The following is a 22,562-nucleotide window of genomic DNA, read 5'->3' as shown; positions in this document are numbered from 1 at the left end:
GCACTTTCTGCAAAACGTCCCAGGAAGACTCTGCCTCCCACCCCCCTCACCCCACCCTCAGCTTCCACTTGTTTTCCTTTAAAACTGATTCAACTGACACAGTGGGGTAAGGAGAGGGTGGGATGAATTAAGAGAATAGCATGGAAACATATACATTACCATGGGAGACCTGGGTTCATTCCCTGGGCTGGGAGGATCCCCTGGACAAAGGAATGGCTACCCACTCCAGTATTCTTGCTTGGAGAATTCCATGGACAGAGGAGGCTGGTGAACTACCGTCCATGGGCTCATGAAGAGTTGGACACGACTGAGCTACTGACACACACATACATTACCACAGATAAAGCAGAGAGCCGATGGGAATTTGCTCTGTGACAGGGAGCTCAACCCAGTGCTCCGTGACAACTTAGAGGGTTGGGATGGAGTGGGAGATGGGAGGGGGTGTAGGAGGGAGGGGACACACACACATATCTATACCTGTGGCTGATTCATGCTGACGTACGGCAGAGGCCAACACAATATTGCAGAGCAACTGTCCTCTGATTAAAAAACAAAAGGGAAAAAAATGATTCACCCAAGGAAGTACGGGCCTGGAGGCCAAGGCCTAATGTGGCTAACAGGGCCCTGGCCTGGTGCTTCCCACAGAGAACACCCCAAACCCTGTGTCAAAGGAGACCCAGCAGGAGAAGCACGCTGCCAGCCCCTCTCACAGCTCTTCACAGTTGGAAAACTCTCCCTGCAGCTTGGCTCTTCTCTCTCCATCTGCATTCAGAGAAGTACACAGACCCTGCCCTGGAGAGGATGCTTCAGGGGATCACTGAGGGACCACTGGTATTCCTGTCACAGCACGTGGTTCTTTCTTCCTGAAGACCCCTCTCCCCAAGTGGTGAGAAGCCTGCATTTCAGCAGCACAACATGCTTCACTCTGAGGCTGACGGCTCTGGGTGGAAACAAGCCAGGGGCTTAACAGACATCCAGGGGCCTCGAGGGCATTATGCAAAGGGAAGTAAGTCCAACAGGGAAAGACAAACACTGCATGTTCTCACTTATAGACGGAATCTTTTTTTTTTTTTTGCTACACTGCATGGCTTCTGGGATCTTATTTTCCCAACCTATGTGGAATCTTAAAAAGCCAAACTCATAGAAATTGAGTAGCATGGTGGTTGCCAGAGGCTGAGAAATTGGATAACAATTTCCACTGGCTATCCATAGCCAACTCCCATTGGCTATCTATTTTAACTGTGGTAGTACGTATGCGTGTGTTAGTTAGTCGCTCAGTCCTGTCCAACTCTTTACAGCCCCATGGACTGTGGCTCGCCAGGCTTCTCTGTCCATGGACTTCTCCAGGCAATTGTTGGTCAAAGTGTACAAACTTCCAGCTATAAGTTAAGGATCTAAGATACAGCGTGATGACTTAAAATTAATAGTATATTGTATTACATACTTGAAAGTTGTTAAGAAGGTCAATCTTAAATGTTATCACCACACCAAAAAAGGGTAATTATGAGCGGGGATGGAAATACTAACTAACATTATTTTGGCCATCATTTGCTATATATATATAATACATATAACACATTGTACACCTTAAACTTATATATGTCAATAATATCTCAATAAAGCTAGAAAAAAGTACCAAGACCTGTGGTTTCTCCCCAGCTTCCTGTCCCACTGAAGTCTAGAAATGTTTTCTCTTTGACATTTTTAAAATAAAATTCAAGAAATCAGTTTCCTTGCTGTGACTACAGAAATGCTAACTGTTTAGATGATTATTCCTCTTTCTTATCTGATGACATCTCTGTGAGGATAGGGGCTGCAGCTCAATCAACTCTGCATTCCTAGCACTGAATACAGAAACTAGCCTAAGAAAAGGCTGTTGAATAAATACATAAGTAAATTCTATCTTTATAGCATCTACTGACATCTAAGAATTCCAAATTAGAAGTTATAAAATTTACATATAAAATGTATGATAGATATCTTAAGAACAAATAAACTGCAAAATCAATTATGCACTACATACTACACAGAATTTGATGGAAATTAGCACTCTCTTCAAATAAAAAAAAATGTACTGTAAAACAAGCTTTGTTATTCATTGGTATGAACACAGAACCAATAATTAATTCTAGCCTTCACTATTATAGAATGCTTATATTTTCCAGTTTCTAAAGTGGGAAAAACCACAGTTACCTCATTGAATTTTTTTGAGGGATTAAATGAGTTAATACATGAATAGTACTTAGGATAGTGCCTGGCAGACAGTGACGACTTAAGAAATGTTAGCTATTATTATGGCTGTCACCATTATCAGGCACTGTCCTGGCTAAGACTATTACCCAAGTTAAAGAGAAGTTCATTTAGTTAATCTGCCTAGAAAAGGATTAATAGAAGCAAGATGCACATATAATCTATCCCCTTGACAACAAAATTTGCCCTCAGAGCTTTAGATATCTTCTAAAAGCCATTAATGGAGTCTCATCATGTAAAAAATTGCCTATAAATTGTTTGTTTCTTAGAATGTGATGGTACTTTGAAGCAGAAATGTATACTTAGCAGACCCTAAATGAAGCCCAAAAGAAGTGAATTAGCAGCCTCACTCAAAGGTTCTTTAAAAAAAATTCAGAGAGCAATTTTTACCTTCTCTTCAGGCCAGATGATGATGGTCCTGATTCAGAAAGGTCTGGGGCACTTTTATCTGACATGGGTCTGTGTGTGCAAGAACTTCGGATGACTACTGTTTGGGTCAAAAATAGCCACTGAGAAACAAAAACTGAGATACCACTGAGAAACAGAAAGCAGAAGTATTTTCAAAGTTGCTCCATTCGCCCTCTCCCACAGTGGGCGTTTTCCTGCTTCTCAGAACACCCGCCTTGGGTCAGCAGTTCCCAAAGTGTTCCGCAGGCTGCCCGTCCCCAAGGTGCAGGGCCATACAAGGGCCCCGAGGTCAAGTTTAGAAAATATATACTATTTTCTTCTCCAGAGAGTCACAATGCTCACCAACATATCAGAGGTCTTGAGCTTCTTCCAGGAAAGAACTTGGTTAGTTGTGCTTTATCCACTGAGATTTATCCATTGAGAATGTAAAATAAAAATGCTGCCTGCCAGTCCAATCCTGTGAGGATCCAGCCAGTAGCCAGTGTCATCGTGGGTCACTCATCCACGATGGGCCTGAGGGGAATTCAGGACAGAGAAAAAAAGCATCTTCCAAGTGGGCTTCCCTGGTTGCTCAGTGGTAAAAGAATCCACCTGCCAAGGCAGGAGATGCAGGTTCGATCCCTGTGTTGGGAAAATCCCCTGGAGAAAGAAATAACAACCCACTCCAGCATTCTGGCCTGGAAAATCTCATGGACAGAGGAGCCTGGCAGGCTACAGTCCATTGAATCACGAAAATTGGACATAAGTGACTAAACCACCACCACCATATTTCAAGTACTTACTGGTCCTGAGGAAGCTAAGACAGATATCTAAGGAGAAATCTCAATGACCCCAGATTCCCCAGTCTTCCCATAGATAGAGAAGCATTTAACTTGAGATGCTGTTCTTTGCAATTAGCAGTAATCTTTTTATGTCTGACCACATGTTTATTTGTTTTTTTTCCCAGCAAACATGTCATATATATTCTGGCTTCCCCCTTACCGCTTCAGAGCTGTTTCTCAGAGCTATCTGAAAGGTTGTCTTCCAGGCTATAGCCCTCAGTTAAGGTCCTCAAATAAAACTTATTGTGCATTTTTCTTTTAGTCAATAAGAAATCAGCCACATATACTCTTTTACACACACAATAAGTAAATAAATAAATAAATACACACACACACACACACACACACACCACACACACTAGAATTTCCATTTTGAAAACTGAAATAGCCTAAAATTAACCACTTCTTGCCATTTAGGAATGACAGTGGGCTCATTACCTGGCCTGGCAAAGTCAACACTTAAAAGCAGATAGGAAAGAATGTTAACCTTATGCATTCTCATGGCCCCTCATTCAGTGCATGTTTTCATGACTGGAATCAAGTCAAAAAGAAACTATCCTCAGGATCCATGTGAGGTATATCCCAAACCCAGGAAGGCACCCATAAATTCTAGGAATGGTCCACATAGAGCATCATTTCAGAAGATTTTGAGAATAAGAGAAAAGAAGACGTAAGAGCAATCTAATCAACAAAAGAAATTTAATTGTCCTCCTATTTAAGTCCAGGAGAAGAATGCAAGGGCATCAAAATCTAATCAGAACATGTTCAAAGTCTTTAGAAAGAAACTCACTGAGGTCAGTTTAACTCAGCTCCAATCAGAGAGGAATGCTCAGGGGTTCCTTGTTAAACTATCTCCAAAGACCCCAATCTCTAGAATATTATCTTAAATCTGTAACTGGAAAAAAATTTCCAGAATCCTGAATAGCTATTTGCAATACAGTTTTTTCCTAGCACATGAAACCACACATAAAATTAGGGATATTGGAAGCATCTTGCCTCCCACCCTCAGGTCACTATGATAGTCACTCAACCGTAACTGTCCAAAAGGGCCCCCTATTGGCCTCCCTAATGACCAAACTTACTAAAAAGGCACAGCATCAGCAGAGAGGAACATGAAGTTTCTAAAATAACTAAGAATAAAAGCATCCTGGATTATGTAACTCTTTGTTTCCCAGGACTCAAAGGCATTCAAGATCCTTGAGACTGAGAACCCCCTAAGTGGGGGAGGAAAAGTGTGGGGAAGGTGTTACTTGAATAGATCTACAGAAAAGCCTTATCTCACAGGCTCTGCAGCTGAACAGAATGTCACCTAAAATTGCCACCATTTTGCTCCATCACTGTCCAACAGAACTTTCTGCAATGAAGAAAGTGTTCTGTACAAGCACTGTAATATGGTAGCCACTGGCCACATGTAGCTACTCCACCCTTGAACTGTGGCTGGTACAACTGAAGAACTGAAATTTCAATTCTAGTTAATTTTAACTTAGATAACCACTAAGCCATGTGGCCCATGATTTCTGGACTAAATAGTACAACTAGTTAAAACAGTCAAAGTTCCTTCAACATGAATTCCACAAAAAGAGAGGTGGTCAGGGATCAAGGGAGGTTCTTCTTAGGTTCTGGGAAATGGATTATTTTACTTATCAAAGGAAGAAGGAAACAATTGAGCTCAGTATCTCCTGAATCTTCATGCACACCACTATCACGGCTAAGGGTGCGCATTATTCCCATTATTACTAAAGGAGAAACTGAGAGACAAATCAGTTAATTGATATAGACAGTAATTGCTATTTGCAGAATCTCTACATGTCCAAAGGGTTTTAGATGTGATTTTTACAACAATCTTCCAAGACACACATTACTGTCTTTCTCTCACTAATGTGAAAACTGAAGCTCAAGGAGGTTAAGTGGCTTAGGAAATGCCGCACAGTAAGTGGAAATACGAATTGAACTTCAAGACTACACCCCACCCTCAAAAAAAAAAAGTACAGTTGTGGTCTTTAGCAAAAACAACTTTTCCTTTCTAGATTTAATCAATAAGTATTTTTTGAGCATCTATTATATATACAATACCATGCTAAGTGTTTGGGTAAAGGAGTCATACAAAGGTAAACAAGGAAAACAAAACACTGAACTTGAGAGTCACGTGGGCTTGTTAGTCTTCTCTACAAAGAGTAATTATTCAATTACTCACAGTTAGCAACATCAGCCCAGACTATAAAATAAGCCAATTTATTTCTAGTACTTCAAAAACATACAGAACCAAAAGCACAAGTGACAAGAGAAAAAAGTAAATAAGTTAGACTTCATCAACATTTAAAACTTTGGGAAGCAAAGTAAAAACAGCCATCCGCAACAGAGTAAAAAGACAAGATGGGAGAAAATAATTGCAAATCGCACAGCTGACAAGGGACTTGGATCTGAACTGTATTTTTAAAAAACTCTTACAACTCAACAATCAGAAGACAATCTATACACATTTTGTGTGGACATATGTTTACATTTCTAGGAGTAGAATGCTGGCCCATATGGTCATTCTGTGTTTAGCATTTTGAGGCGGTACCAAACTGTTTTCCAAAGTGGCTGTACCATTTTACAAGCTCACAAGCAATATATGGAGGCTCAAATTTCCCCACAACCTCATCAACACTTGTTATTGTCTGTCTTTTTTATTTTAGCCATTCTTGTTGGTGTGAAATGGTACCTCATTACAGTTCAATTTGCATTTCACTAAAGACTAGTGATGCTGAATATTTTTTCATGTGTTTACTGGCCATCTGTGTATCTTCTTTGGAGAAATGCTTATTCAAATCCTTTGCCTGTTTTTGTTGATGCTGTTTTTCAGGGACTGGGGGTACTGGGGAAGGGAAAATCAATCCATTTCATTGAGGGGCTCCAAGGAAGGGTCCAAGGTTTGGGAAGACAATGAGATCCAGGTCCAGCCAGGATCTCTCCAACTTCACAGTCACTGAAAGTCTTGTCTGTTTTAAAATGGGTTGATTTTATTGTGAAGTTGTAATAGTTTCATATATATTCTGGATACAGTTTCTTTATCAGATACACAATTTGAAAATATTTTCTCCTATTTTGAATCTGCTCTTGTATGAATCAAGTCAGGTTCTCCAGCAAACAGCCCCATTCCTTGCTCAGGAAGGAACATATCTTCTGAAAACCTAAAGGACAACATTTTTTAAAGGGCATTTCACTTTCTAATGTGGAGCAGTTGAGAAACCCTCTCAATCCACAGCACAGAAGGGTCACTAATGACTTGAAAATAATCATGAAGCAGGAAGATAGAGCAGACTGGGAAAGAAAAGTTAGAGCTGAGCTAGTGAGTCACAGATTGTAAAAGTGAAAAATACTGCCCATCTTTTTCCTTCCTCTATTTTGTTTTAAAGTCTCTCTTTGTCACTATTTTCTAAAAGGGCCTACGTGCTTCATAATTATCAGTATGTGAGCCACATAGGGCAATGATCTGGAGAACCTGACGAGCCACAAAAAAAGCAGAGATGTGTTAATTATGAGCCATGTTACCCCTAGACCAGAAGGTCCATGGAGGAGTACATAAACACATGTGCACAAGTCTAGGTAGCTCGAATCCCTACCCCTGGATCTGCCTCCTACAGAGCTGTCATCACTATGAACCTGCCAAAACCAAAACATAGCTGGGGAGAGAGGACATCCAGACGGACAGGTACTAGATATGCAAACATCTCTCTCCACAGACAGACAGACAGAAGTTTCTTGGTAAAGAAAACAAGAAAGGGAAGAAACAAGATTCAAAGCAGTCCCAAAGGGTGAATACTGGGGAAAACCCAACAAGACCAATACGGTACATTTCCAACAGATGCCAACTGTTAGTATTAACATTAATACTAAATAACAATATTAACTGTAAAGTTCTGAATTTATGTTTAAAACAGTAATTATATAAAAGAGACTAATGGAAAACTGGCTTGTCTAAAATCCACAGGAGGAAAAAAAGTTGGGAGTTTTGGTTGACCACAAGCTTAACATGTGCCAACAGTGCAATGCAGCTGCTAAATATCCCCACAAGGCAGCCCTTGTCTGCATCAAAGGAACTGATAGGTTCAGTAAACTCTACCAGACAGGCCATGTCTGATGTGTAGGCTTGGTGTGGGCACAGAAGATACGGATAATCTAAGGCATATCTAGCAAGGAGTGATCAGGATAGCCATAGGTCTGGAATCCAAATTAAATACAAAATAGCTGATGGAATAGGGCATATGTGGACCTATAAATGTGGAAGTTTAAGATAGCTACATTTAAATATCTGAAGAAATGCCAATAGAGGATGGCCCTATGTCATTGTGTGTTGCCAAAGGGTGAAAATTACAGGGGAATGCTATGTTCCATATGTGAAGTAATTTTCCTGTACGCAAAGTCATCCAAGAATTGATCTCACGGGCTTGAGAAGCTCTATTTTGTTGGACACGCTGGGCTATTGAACAGACGATTATGTGCCAGCAAGAGCAATCTAAGGATCCTGTGGTGGGTCCCAAAACTAAGGATCCCAGAGTTTTAAAGTCTCTTCCATCCCAGAATCATAAGTCTCTGCAGTCTTATGATTCTGACTATGGCTGAAATTCATCACACTAGTAGACACAACCCAGTGCTTACCTCTCCTTCAACTCATCTTTATGTTGTAAATGGTGAACATTGAAAAGTACTCTTGGTAGGCCTAGAAAAATTATTAAGTAACATCAGAGTCTCAAATATTAACTATTTTTGTTAAATACTTTTCCATTGTACTTAAACCCTATTACTTATCTGCAAAAAGACTTAAATGAGATGATAAAAGTGAATAAACTCTAAAAAACTCAAAGCAATATAAGGGATTTTTATTATAACTGATGGTGATCAGTAAATAGAGAAGCACCCACTAACTTTAAGAAAACACTTTCATATAGAGCAGCAGTTTCTTCTTTTCTCTCAACTATAAACTTCCAAGGCAGATCTAATTTTATCTTCACCTCAAAATTTCATAAACAGAATGCCAGACTCTTGCATACACAATTTCAACAGAGTATCCAACACAAAATATTACCAAGAGAACTTGGAGTCTGGGCTTTGCCTTCTGTCCTCAAAGAAGAATATATGCAGGATCCAGGGAGAATGTAAGAGTGAAAACTGGAGCACCTAAACGAACAACAAACCAAAGACACGGGCTAAAAGGCACAGCCTAAGCATAAGCTACAAAAGAAAAAAATAGATGAACTGGACTTCACCAAAATTAAGACCTTTTGGGTACTTCCCTGGCAGTCTAATGTTATGACTCCACGCTTCTAATTCAGGGGGCATGGGTTCAATCCCTAGTCAGGGAACTAAGATACCACAAGCCAAGGAGGTGTGGCAAAAATTAAAAACCTTTGCTTTTCAAAAGTCACCATCAAGAAAATGAAAAGACAAGCCACAGATGCAAGAGAATATTTTAAAATTACATCTGAAAAGGGACTTGTATCAAGGATAAATAAAGAACTCTTATAACTCAATAAGAAGACAACCCAAGTAAAAAAATGCAAAAAAAAAAAATTGAACAAATATTTCACCAAAGAAGATATATGAATATCTAATCTAATAAGCACATATAAAGATGCTCACAATCAATAGTCATTAGGGAAATACAAATTAAAACCACAATGAGACATCCCTAAACACCCACTAGCATGGCTACAATTGAAAAGACAGTTTCAAATTTGTAGAGCAACAGAACCCCTCTCATACTCCAGTAGTGTGAAAGTAAAATGTTAAGCCACTTTGGAAAACAATTAGCAGTTTCTTAAAAGGTTAAACATACATCTACCATATGTACCGGAAATTTCACTCTCAGCTATCTACCAATGAATAATGAAAACATTTGTCCACATAAGTACCTGCACACAAATGATCATAGCAGAAACAACACAAATGTCCAAGAAGTGAATAAACATGGTATATCCCTACAGTGACATATTATTCAGCAACAAAAAGGAATGAACCATCAATACATATGACAACATGAATGAATCTCAAAATCATTATGCTAAGTGAAAAAAAAAAAAAAGCCAGACACAAAAGACCATGCATTGAATGATTTCATTTATGTGAAATTTCCAGAAAAGGCAAATTCACAGAGAAAGAAAGCAGATTAGTGCTTGCCTGGGAGTGACAGCAGAGACCAGCTGCAAATGTGCCACTTCTGGTAATAACAGAAAAGTTCTAAACACGGATTATGTTGATGGCTATACAGCTCTATAAATTTACTAAAAGTCACTGAATTTAAAACAGATGAAATTTACAGCATGCAAAATATTCCTCAATAAAACTCTTTTAAAATACAGTACAGCCCTGAGACCCATGAAAAAGTAGGCCTGGATCAGATGGTAGATCTTTTAGTCATGTTCATTACAAATGTCATTTTCAGTTCATGGAAACATAATGGAGAAAAAGAACAAATTTCCTTTTTCTTCTGTCTTACTTATCAAAAGCAATGTCTTCAGGTATCTCAAAATTTGAAGCCATAAGTGCCAGATTCTCTTATAATGTGATTTTGGAGTCAGTGTGCCTAGAGGTTAAAGGCGGGGACTATGGGCTCAACCTGCACCTAAAAGCTGCTTTCCAACTTACTAGGCAACCCTGAGCATGTGACTGAATCTGAGCCTCTGTTTCTTGTTCCTGTAAAACAAAACTCATACATAGCAGAATTCCCTGGTGGTGCAGTGGAAAAGAATCTGCCTGCCAATGCAGGGGAAATGGGTTCGATCATGGGTCCAGGAAGATCCCATAGGCCACGAGGCAACTAAGGCAATGCACCACAACTAGTGAGCTCACAGGTCACAACTACTGAAGACCGTGTGCCCTAAGCCGCGCTCCACAACAAGAGAAGGCACTGCAGGGAGAAGCCCGGGCATCACAACCCGGGAGAAGCCCCTGCTCACCGCAACGAGGACTCGGCACAGCCAAAATAAATAAAATAAGCAATTTTTTTAAAAACCTCACACATATCACATGGTCTTAACACACAGGAAGTACTCAGCAAATGATGATGCTATGATTTTGATTATCAGCACATCATCATCATCATCAATATGACTGCCCCTCCCTCAAGGAGCATGATAACGTGACTGATCCACACATGTTCTCAATGTACATTCAGCGCTTCATGACTGCTCTGGTCCATTTAATTCAGACTCCCACAGCACAGACATCACCAGGACTCCTTGTGATCCTCATTTGCTATCTTAAGGACTCCAACTTTGAAATAAAGTCCCCAGATCACCTCATAGGAGAGAACAAAAGCTGTCCCCTCTCCGGGGAAAAGCTAGGTATTTTCCAAGTACACAACAGAAAAAAATTTACTAGGTAGGCTTTTGTTGTTTGTCTCTAGGAGAACTGGATAAAGAAGAAAACGTCAGCCTTTCCTCAGAGATGCCCGGCAAACAGTGGAAAAGAGCACTAGAAAAATAAAGTCATCTGTCAGAGGAGCTGGGGCAGGGACGTGACGACCAGACCCTGCCCCAGAGGGTCACCAACACCCACGGAGTGAACAAGCGGCCCTCGTTCAGTGTGGGCTGCTTTCTCAGTCAACTGCTGGATCCCAGCCAAGAGCAAAAACCCTTTTTTTTTAATTATTATTTTTTTTAATCTATATGAAAGGGGAAGGGAAACTGCATGGGAGTGAACTCTACTCTGTAAGACAAGCGTCTTCTGGTTCTCCTTGTCTTCTTTCTGGGCTTGGTGTGGGGGGACAGAACCTTGGGAAAGTATCTGCGGTACTGAGAATGAGCTTATGCTCACTGGGGGAAAGGCTTGGGGAAACGCGTAGTTAGGGAGTTTGGAAAGAACATATACACACTGCTGTATTTAAAATGGATAACCGACAAGGACCTACTGTATAGCACAGGGAACTCTGTTCAATGTTATGTGGCAGCCTGGATGGGAGGGGAGTTTGGGGGAGAATGGATACATGTATGTATATGAGCTTCCCTGGTAGCTTAGCCGGTAAAGAATCTGCCTGCAATGCAGGAGACCTGGGTTCGATCTCTGGGTTGGGAAGATCCCCTGAAGGAGGGCATGGCAACCCACTCCAGTATTCTTGCCTGAAGAATCTCCATGGACAGAGGAGCCTAGCAGGCTACAGTCCATGGGGTCATAAAGAGTCAGACACAACTGAGCGACTAGGCACAAGCACGTATGCATACTGAGTCCCTTCATTATTCACCTGCAACTACCACAACACTGTTTGTTAATCAGCTATACCTCAATACAAAATAAAAAAGTTTAAAAAGGCAAAAAAAAGTACCTGTGGTACCAGGTGAACCACTTCATCACCAATGACTGGAAACATACAGTGGTTACACCTGCCCGGCCCGTGTCCCTCTCCACTGGCCACCAGCACACGTAGCCCCTAAAGAACACAAGTCTCCCAGCACAGCCCTCTGGCCAACAGCTCAGAGAACATCTGGGAAGAGACACCAGAAATGTGACAGGGGGCCAGGCACCTGCACATGTGACCACGGGGCACGTGGCCTTCCGTCTCCTCACTTGCTGGTCAGCCACCAAAGCCCCAAGAACTCAAAGTCTTCATAGGAACTGTGTCATGGGATTAACCTATCAAGAGGACCGCTTTAACTCAGCATCCAAGAAGACCTCATGGCCTCGGTGGGGCTTCTCTTGCTCATTTTTTATTTACTTATTTTTGGCTGTGCTGGGTCTTTGTCGCTGCGTGAGCTTTCTCTTGTTGCGGTGATCAGGGGCCACGAAGTTATGGTGTACAGGAGTCTTCTCATTTCCGTGGTTTCTCTTGTTGGGGAGCATGGGCTCTAGAGCACAGGCTCGGTAGTTTTGGCACACGGGCTTAGCTGCTGTGTGGTGTGTGGGATCTTCCAAGACCAGGAACTGAACCCGTGTCCCCTGCACTGGCAGGCGGATTCTTATTCACTAGACAGTCAAGGAAGTCCTCCTGCTCATCCAAATAGCAGTAAAATAACAGCAACAAAAAACAATAAGGAAAGAAACTTCCCTACATGAAATGAGGGCCGGATATAAATGCCCTAAAATCTGAGTGGATGATGCTCCTGTCATTCTGGATCTGTCCTTGAGTGTTGCCTCTATTCTGCTTTTCCACTACAAAGGCAGAGAACTTGAAAGCTGAGAAGGCCGACAGGGGACCAGAGAAGTGAAATAACTTGCCAAAGGTCACAGAACATAGAAGCAACCAAGCCAAGACTAACACCCAACTTCTCCCACACTAACTGGGAAACATGTTGTTCTGAATTACAGTCCACCCTCTCCATTAAAGCACATGCCCCTGACCCAAAAAGTGCTCACAGGGGGACCACAAAGGGAGCTGATGACAAGGTTCAAAGCTAGTTCTGTCCTGTACCCAAGTGTGTGACTGCAGGCAAGTTCCTTAACCTCAGTTTCCTCATCCATCACAGAAGGCTAAGACAAGCACTAACCCTGTAGACTATTCTGAGAATGAAATGTAGCAACATAGTTTCTAAAATAGTACCTGCTGTAAGCAGTACAAAACTCAACATCATCACCATTCTAAAAGAGAGGGGAAGTGAAAGTGGAAATGGGGATTAAATGGAAAAAAAAAAAAAAGTGACTGTGTGATCATTAAGTAAGTCGAACACGTTGTGATCATTTAACTTCAAAATTTAGACACACCAAGAGTCATGTTAACAGTAGCTAGTGGGGGTTACTTCCCTGGTAGCCTAGCGGCTAAGACTCTGAGCTTCCAATGCAGGGTGCCAGGGTTCAACCTCTTGTCTGGCAACTATATGCCACATGCCAAAACTTAAGAGTTCACATGCTGCAACTAGGATCTGACTCAGTCAAATAAATATACCAAATATACCTTAAAAAAAAACAAAAAAAAAACACACCAGGAGCTGCCAGGAAAATGAAAGCAAAACAAGAACTTGTTTACTAAAGATACAAAATGACTCCAATTATGCTAAATGATCATACCTGTACACACACATTCATACACACTTCAAAAAGAGAGTGAAAGAAAATAGATGAATGAAAATAAATGAAACATTCTGCCATTCTCTGAGCCCCAGGATTATGGTTGACTTTCATTAACGTCTCTGTTTTCCAAGTTTTAACTCTGCAGACATGTACTACTTTAGAAATCAACATAAAGGTGAGTTTTAAAGATTGTATTTAAAGAAGAAACTTGCCCCCAAGCCAAGTCTCAAATGGCTGAAGGGCTGTTACAGAGCAGCTGCAATGGGGTGGGTGGAGCCCTAAGAAGCCAGGCCTGTGTTCAGGCCTGTGTTTGGGTGGGAAGCCCAAGAGATGGAGATGGGGGACTCTCAAACCACCAAGCAAATGTGAAATTTGATGCCTGAAGTAAAAGGTCAGGGGCCAGCAGAACTCTTTAATAAGAACAAATTTCAAAAAGAAAAGAAAACGGGAGTGATGACTTCCACAGTCCCTAGTTTATTTATTTTTTATTTATTTATTTATTTTTATTAGTTGGAGGCTGATTACTTCACAACATTGCAGTGGGTTTTGTCATACATTGACATGAATCAGCCAGTCCCTAGTTTAAAGAGAGAGATATGAAGGCCTGGGAAAAACGGGGAAAGAGAATAATTCTGGAGAAAGCTAACCAGCAGCCAACTATCTTTTCTGGCTGAGACAGATCAGTTACCAGAACTAAAGAGCAAAAGATCAAAATGGCTGTAAAAAGGAACAGTGGGCCCCTACTGGGGACAAGGCTGGAACAAGCCACCTGGGATTGGTGTTTCCAGCCACTCTCCAAGTCTAAGACCATCCCCCATCCTCAGTGAGGACCAAGAATGTCCTTCTTTTCAACAGTCAGATGGGAGAAATGCATTTGCTGACTCTGGGACCACTGACATGGACATAAGCCAGAGAGCCCAGAAAGAACTTCCCGTGGGGTCTAAGAAGACTGAGTTAGCCTGCAATCTTTCTCTACACATCTTCCTGGCCTGTTTTTAGTCTCCAGTTCTTGAGTTCTCAATTTCTTGTTGCTCATGTGAAGGGTAGACAAATGGAACAGAAGGACAAGACACACAGAATGGGTGGCAGAGGACAGCATCACTCCCACCCCAACATCTCCTGTTCAGGGTCTCACTCTCCTCTGAGAAGCCTCCAACCTTGTGATCAGCTGAAGCAGGGCACATCCTCCCCCCACCCCCACCCCCGCATCTCTTCATCTTTCCCCTGCACCGCTCTTGATGTGCGCAAGAAGGGCAGCTATCTAGGATCACCGCATGTGAAGGTTCATCCAAACCACTCACCAAGTTTCCCTATTTCACAGATGAGAAAAAGGAGACAGAAAAAAAGAGGATTCTGTGTCTGAGCCTATCAAAGTCAGAAGAGATAACAAAGTCAGATCAGATCCCCAGACCATCTGATTCATAGCCTTGCCTGAGGTCACAAATCTGTGTAGTGACAGAACCAGCACAAGGTCGTTAGCCTACTGCCTGCCCCTTCTCTGACCTGTGAACTGGACTGCACTCTCCACTGCTCACTGTAAAAGCTCCAGCCCAATTCCAGGCTCTTCCTGGGCAGACATCAATGAAGAAAATAATCCAGAAGGCTAACTCAAATCCAGGTGTAATGGACAGGGGTGACACTTCTTCTAAAAGGACAACCATAACAGAAATGTCTCAGTCCAAGAAGTGGCCCTACAAGGGTGGACTGTTAGCACCTGTGATGACCTATGGATGAAACATTATGAATATCTGCACAGTCTTAAAGTATCATCTCCAAATATCAATATATATGAATAAAAGTATTATTAATTACTCGATTGTTTTAAAGATAGACACCACCTCATGACCAAGCAATCAAGGTTAACATCACCAGTGGTGAGTCACACTGATGTCATGTACTTCCTGACCTGATACAATGACCAGGACATATCACTTCTATTTCACTCATCGCTATAATCTACAACCTCCAACTAACCACAAGAAAACACTAAACAAACCCCAAATGAAAGGACATTCTGTAAATTACCTGGTCACTACTCTTCAAAAAAGTGTCAAGGTCATGGAAGACAAGGGAAGATAAAACTGGAGAATAACCAGACATGACAATTAAATGCAATATGAATCGAATCCTGAAATAGAAAAGAACATTAGTAGAAAAACTGGGGAAATCTGAAATATGTATAAAGTCTATAGTTAGTAATTAAAGTTAAGAGTATTATACCAATGTAAACGTCTTAGTTTTGACAAATGCACCATGGTTACATAAAATGTTAATATGAGGGGAAGGCAAGTGAAGAATGTACAAAGACTGTCTATACTATCAATATATACTATTTGCAAACTCTTATGTAAATCTAAGAATATTTCAAAATAAAACTGATGCTTCAGGAAGCTGCACTGTGCTTATGCTAAAGGCTTCAGGTCCCCATAAAACCCCTAAGTGTTTGAGAAGCTACACATCTCTCAGCTATCATCTCTTGCCTAATGCCATAGCTGTGACAATTACACATCATCAAGAAATGGCATGTACCATCTTAATTATTCAGCTGTCTTTACACCGAAGACCCTTTCTAAACTCCATTCTGATAAGGAAAAGGATGAAAACAGTGCTAAGGATCTGAGCATGGCGAAGCTCCAGTTTGTTGCTTCTGGTCCCATCACTCAGCACTTTGCTAGTTTCCAACACAGGATGAGTTACTGACACACCCAGAGGACACATTCTGAGTGTGCATCAATATTAATTCATTTATAAAGAGGGTTTTGCTTCCCTCCTCTCCTTCTAGAAACAGCCTGATTTAATACTTCATGCTACCTCAGAGATAAGCTGTCACTAATTCAACCATCCATGACTGAGAAAATAAAATCTTCCCAATAACCTTGAAGGAAAACATTTAGAAGTTCTCATCATCTAAATAGATGCATTTTACTTCATAGTTCATTTCTATAATCTTTGGGGTGAGGCTCTTTTGTTTCTTCTTCATTTTTGAGATGCAGCGAGGGACTTCTCTGGTGGTCCAGTGGTGAAGAATCTGCCGGCCAAGGCAGGGGTCAAGGGTTCAATCCCTGGTCTGGGAAGATTCCACATGCCGAGGAGCAACTAAGCCCACGTGCCACGACTACTGAGCCGGCACCCTAGAGCCCAAGAGCCGCAACTACGGAGCCTGTGTGCTGCAACTACCCAAGCAAGCCTGCGCACCTAGAGCCCATGCTCCACAACCAGAGAAGCCACCACAACGAGAAGCCCACGCACCACAACGAGAGAAAGCCCGCGTGCAGCAGCCCAGACCCAGCACAGCCAAAAATAAATAAATAAAAAGACAGCAGACACACCGCTTGTAAAAATGGCCACATGTCCACTACTCCTCTTGTATCCACATCCTTTTTCAACATTATGTGGCTTCCTCCACCAAGGGTGTGGGGGTAGGGAGCATTATTTTCCCTGCCCCTAGAAGTTGGGCTGGCCTTATAACTTGCTTTGATCCATAAAATGTGGCAAAATTGACAGCACGCTGGTTCTGAAGTGAGGCCCGAGAGGCTTTGTTTCCTTTCTGCCCACTCTCCTGGAACTCCAACAGTCACGAGACCAAGCCAGGGCTAGCGGGCTTTAGGATGAGAAAACTCGTAGCATGAAGATGAGGTCTCACAGCTAGACCCCAGCCAACCCATCAGCTGATTCAGATACATGAGCAATTCCAGCCAAGAGCAGAACTGCCCACCTGACTGAGGCCACCTGAGCCCAGCCCAAACTGCTGACCAATAGAGTCACAAGCTACGTAAATAAAGCCACTAAATTTGGGGGTAGTTTATTACACAGCAAAACCTAGCCAATATAATGGAAGTTTGCAATTTTAATGCTATTAATTTTTCTGATCTTAAAAGTATTATGTACTTATTGGGAAAAGGTCAGCAAAAACAGAAAAGGAAAAAATTACCCCTAATTTAGCAGTACAAAAAAACCAATACTCTGGTATATTTCTTTCCAATCTTCAGTGTGTATGAGCAAATGAAAATGGGATCGGTTTAGTTATAATTCTATATCTTGCTTCTCCCCCACAAACATTCTAGAAGTTTTTGTGCTGTGAAAACAATTTTTAATAATTTCATAATATTATCATAGATGTACAATTTATTAAATCACAGTGGCTCAGATGATAAAGAATCTGCCTTCTCTGGTGATTCAGATGGTAAAGAATCTGCCTACAATGCAAGAGACCTGGGTTCCATCCCTGGGTCGGGAAGACCCTTTGGAGAAATAATGGCAACCCACTCCAGTATTCTTGCCTGGAGAATCCCATGGACAGAGGAGCCTGGTGGGCTATAGTCCATGGAGTCACAAAGAGTCAGACACAACTGGGCAACTAACTTTCATAATTCCACTTTCACAATTTCAACCTGTGCCATATATTTTGTAGTTACTGTAAAACGAATGAAATTATTTTTTCACTATTATAAATAATGCTGGAGCAAAGAAACTAGCTCCCTGCATATACACACACACACACACACACACACACACACACACACAACACACACCCCTGGCTTGCTGGCAGAAATCCATTTTGTTCAGTTCACCCTGTGTTCTACCAGAGTCTGGGCAGGGAGGTTCTCCCCAGCAAAAGAAGGAGAGGAAACTCTTGATTAGTCTAAGCTGCAGACTAAATCCATCTCATCATCACCAGTTATTGTATGGTCCATTTAATGTCATTCTCGTCTGTGAGACAGGAGAAGTCTTCTGGGAAGCTTTGGAAAAGGTTTTCCTTATAAAAAGACATCTGTGCAGGAAGGAAAGCTCCCTTTTCTCAGCTCACACCTATCAGTGTGTGAGCAAGTATTGCCTGGAACTGATGCAGCTCTTTGTGACCATCAGGAGCTACACCTGAGGGGAAGAGTCAACAGGTAAACAGAACAAAGCAGGAAAAGGAAAGAACCCATGTCCTTTCGTCCTTTCGGCTGGGGCTGAGTCACTGAAGTCCCTGGAAACAAGCACCGCTGGACAGCAAGACAAGAAACCTAAATCTCTGCTTGCTTAAACCATTCTTAACCAGATTTTCTGTTTCCTGAGGGCAAAGGGACAGAGACTCTTTAAACATTGTAGCAATGGACCTTTTCTTCAGCACTCTGGGGGCTTATATAAAACCTATAAAAATAACTGGGTGAAAGGACAAATACAAAGTATTCAATATTCTAACATCCAGACAACTGATATAGTTCTCACTTGTTCCAATTTTTAAAAAAATAAAATTAGTAAATTCCTTTATTCACCTAAGTCCAAAGATGTGAGAGTTTTTCTTTGGGTTTTGTGTTTTTGGCACTACTGTGATTGGGAGCATTTTCCCATTACAGCCAACAGATTGTTGCTGATACATAATACTGGTATTATTTCTTAGGTATATACTCACAAGTTTACTGATGTCTCAGTAATTCTAGGAGTGTCACCATCTGGACTGTTTTTATTGATATGTAATTACGTTGTTTATTTTTAAAAAAACTTTCTTATTGTCAGCTACACTTTAAAGCATATTTCATGCTTTATTGCACAAGCAAGCAATGCCAGAACAATAATGAATATCATCTTGTGTTTTTCAAACTGAAATCTCTAGTGTTTCCCACTAAGCAAGATGTTAGACGCTAGTTTAAGATATATGTACATGTGTGGATACACACACATACATTTTTATTTTTTGGTTTATCCTTAGATAGAAATTGTCTAAGGAAACAACTTATTTTTTAAGAATTTTATTTTTTAAGTAAAGAATGGGTGTGCACAGTATGGTCTGTCATACTGGAATTGACTTGGTCTAATTTACAGACTTCCTCAAAAAACTTCTTTATATTTCTGGCATAAAATGTTATGCGAACATCGTGAATGATTCTTCTAATTAGACTTTTCTTTTTCATGTACTTTATCAGGTTTTTTAAATCACATGACTAGGGTAGCTCTTCTACTTGAGTATGACAGCAAATATATAACATGCAAATTACCTGGTATTTGGAAATTCAAATAAGTTCATAAGTAAAATTGCCTTAGGAACCCATAACCTCATGGCGAGAGAGGAAAAATCCCAACAGATCATGTTAAACAGTTTAGAAAGAAGGAAGGAAGGACAATTGCTGAAATGCTGGTATTACAGTCTACTGACACTTCTAGAGCTGCTGCTAGACACAAAACTATACAACACTTGCCTGACGCTGGGACTTAGCTCTGGCTTTTTGTTGCTTTGTTTTATTTTGTTCTATTGCACCAGAGACACTTCTCCATGTTTCAGACAGTATGACTTAGGAGGGCAAAGAAAACCTTAGTTTCTCCAGGTGGAAACACAGAGCCAAGTACCTGTCCATTTCTCACCATCTCCATATGCATCAATTGCATACTTTCACAATAATGCTGCAGAATAAGCAATACAAACACATCACTGATACACAATAATAAGTGCTTACAGCTCCTACTGTTAGGTATGGTGATCAGTTAGGTAGTTCTCCTGATCTTGGCTGGAATTACTTACCATGGTATAATTGTTACCCTGGAGTCAGCTGGCTCTTCACTGATTTAGGAAGTTCTTGGCTAGGAAAATTAGGGTCATTTGGCTCTGTTCTGAAAATGTTCTCATGGTAATGATGGAAGCACGGCAGAGCAAGCAGAAACACTCAGTGCCTCTTGAGGCCTGGGCTTGGAGCTGAAACACCATTCATCACTACTACAGCACTCATGGCCCGAGCGAAAACCACAAGGCCAGGCCAGCTTCAAGGGGTGAGGAAATGGAGTCTGGAACTGAAAAGAGGAGAGAGAACTAGCCATGCTTGTGACCAACCACACTACATCTCCTCTGTCTTCAGCTCTCTGCGTCTAAACAGTAGTGACGCTGCACCCTTTCCACTCACATCTCACCACCACCACATTTGGCCATAAGTCACCCTTTCCCCCAGAAGAGATAGGCTGGTTTTTTTTTTTTGTTTGTTTGTTTGTTTTTGCAGGGACCGGAAACCATCCTTTATTGCGAGTGTTCCCCGGAGGAGGCTCCCTAGGTGTAGTATTGCAGATTGGCCTTCTTCTTGGCCTGGACCTCCAGGATGCCCTCCATGTAGTCCTCATGTGTGAGCTCCGTGGCACCTCTGCGCAGCGCGATCATGCCCGCCTCCACACACACCGCCTTGCACTGGGCCCCGTTGAAGTCATCCGTACAGCGGGCCAGCTCCTCATAGTTCACGTCAGGACTGATGTTCATCTTCCGGGAGTGGATCTGCATGATTCTGGCCCGGGCCTCCTCGTTGGGCATGGGGAACTCGATCTTGCGGTCCAGCCAGCCGGAGCGGAGCAGGGCGGGATCCAGGATGTCCACCCTGTTGGTGGCTGCGATGACCTTCACTTGGGTGTTGGGCTGGAAGCCGTCCAGCTGGTTCAGCAGCTCCAGCATCGTCCTCTGCACCTCCCGGTCCCCGGCCTTCTCACTGTCAAAGCGCTTGGTGCCGATGGCGTCCAGCTCATCGATGAAGATGATGGATGGCGCTTTCTCCTTGGCCAGCGCAAAGGCGTCCCGGACTAGCTTGGCACCGTCCCCAATGAACATCTGCACCAGCTGGGGGCCGGCCAGCTTCAGGAAGGTGGCCTTGGTCTGCGCAGCACAGGCCCGGGCCAGCAGGGTCTTCCCCGTGCCTGGGGGCCCGTACATCAGCACCCCCTTTGGGGGCTGGATCCCTAAGTTCTCAAACTTCTCCTTGTGGTTCATTGGCAGGACGATGGCCTCCACTAGCTCCTGAATCTGCTTATCCAGGCCCCCAATGTCACTGTACTGCTCCGTAGGCCTCTCGTCCACCTCCATGGCCTTCACCCACGAGTCGTACTCTGTGGGCAGGGTCTCCAGGATCAAATAGGAGTCTTTGTTCACACCCACCAAGTCTCCCGGCTTCAGCTTTTCCGCATCCACCAAGCCAATCACAGGCAGGAAGTAGGTCTGCCGTGTAGAGGTTTTGATCACTGCACACTTGCCCTTCCTTTGGGAGTCTAAATCGATGTTCGCACCGTCTTCCTCTTGGTCGTTGGGATCAACATCTAGAAGCTCGATGACGTTGGAGACGAGGTACGGCAGGGTCTTGTTCACTTTGATTTTCTCGCTGTTCTCTTTGATCTTGTCCTTCATGGCCTGGAGTTCGTGGGTGACTCGCAACACTTCGCTCTTCATGATCTTGATCTCACTATCCAGCAGCCGTGTGCGCTGGATGATCTCTTCTGTGGACATCTTGAGAACCTCCTCCCCGATTCCATCTTGCTCAGCTTCGTCCCACACGGTCGCCATCTTCTCCCTCGAGATAGGCTGTTTTTTAACCCCAACACTTCAGCTGTCTCAGGGACCCAAGGAAGCAGCTGGGCTTTCTGCTATGGGGAAGGAACAAGAAGTGCTAAGTGAGCTGTTAAGAACTTGTCCCAGGGGAGAGGGCAGGGAGGAGCGAGAAGAGAGACTCCTGGCAGACCGCAGAGACGTGGCCGGCCATGGCTCATGCAGAGCGGCTGCTGGGGACCCATGTTCTGCATCCCTGCCTTTCAGTGAGCTAAGAATACAGGAAAATTGTACTCCCCTTAGAGGTGGAGCTTCTCCATGTCAGCAGTATGTGTCAAGATGGGCAAGTTTGAGTTAAAGGTTGTGCAGTCACTAGCTGCCTGACCTTGGGTGGCTCTATACCTCTTGTTGTTTAGTCATCAAGTCGTGTCCAACTCTTTCTCGACTCCATGGACTGTAGCCATCCAGGCTCCTCCATCCATGGGATGCCCAGAACATGGACGAGAATACTGCAGTGAGTTGCCATTTCCTTCTCCAAGGGATCTTCCCAACCCAGGGATCAAACCTGAGTCTCCTCTGTCTCCTGCACTGACAAGTGGATTCTTTACCACCAAGCCACCTGGGAAGCCCCCAGACCTCTTAGGACACTGATTAAAAACAAGGGGTGGGCTAAGTCTCAACGTTTCAGCACCAACATTCCATGGCTGTGGATTTTATTTTGTTACCAAGCTGAACTCTCTTCATATATACTGATTCTTCAGGTCAACCTGTAGTACAACTGGTTACAATTTTAAAGATCAGAGGAACACTACCAACAGCATAACCTCCAA

The 22,562-nt window shown here is 42.6% G+C and overlaps 2 protein-coding genes across 4 annotated transcripts in view; both read right to left on the bottom strand.

Annotated features, from left to right (window-relative positions):
* The window catches only part of TMCC3 (transmembrane and coiled-coil domain family 3), a 272,744-nt gene that overhangs the window by 221,321 nt on the left and 28,861 nt on the right, over positions 1-22,562 (bottom strand). The gene's annotated exons all lie outside the window — the stretch shown is intronic.
* On the bottom strand, positions 20,437-21,762 carry LOC122427317 (26S proteasome regulatory subunit 6A-like). Its single transcript, XM_043446704.1, has one exon. The coding sequence runs from the start codon at positions 21,748-21,750 to the stop codon at positions 20,479-20,481; it is 1,272 nt and encodes a 423-aa protein (XP_043302639.1). The 5' UTR covers positions 21,751-21,762; the 3' UTR covers positions 20,437-20,478.

Source organism: Cervus canadensis, chromosome 25 (genome assembly GCF_019320065.1).
Source record: "Cervus canadensis isolate Bull #8, Minnesota chromosome 25, ASM1932006v1, whole genome shotgun sequence".
Taxonomy (NCBI): Eukaryota; Metazoa; Chordata; class Mammalia; order Artiodactyla; family Cervidae; genus Cervus; species Cervus canadensis.
Note: the sequence above shows the minus strand (reverse complement) of the source record. Positions and strands in the feature narration are given on the sequence as shown.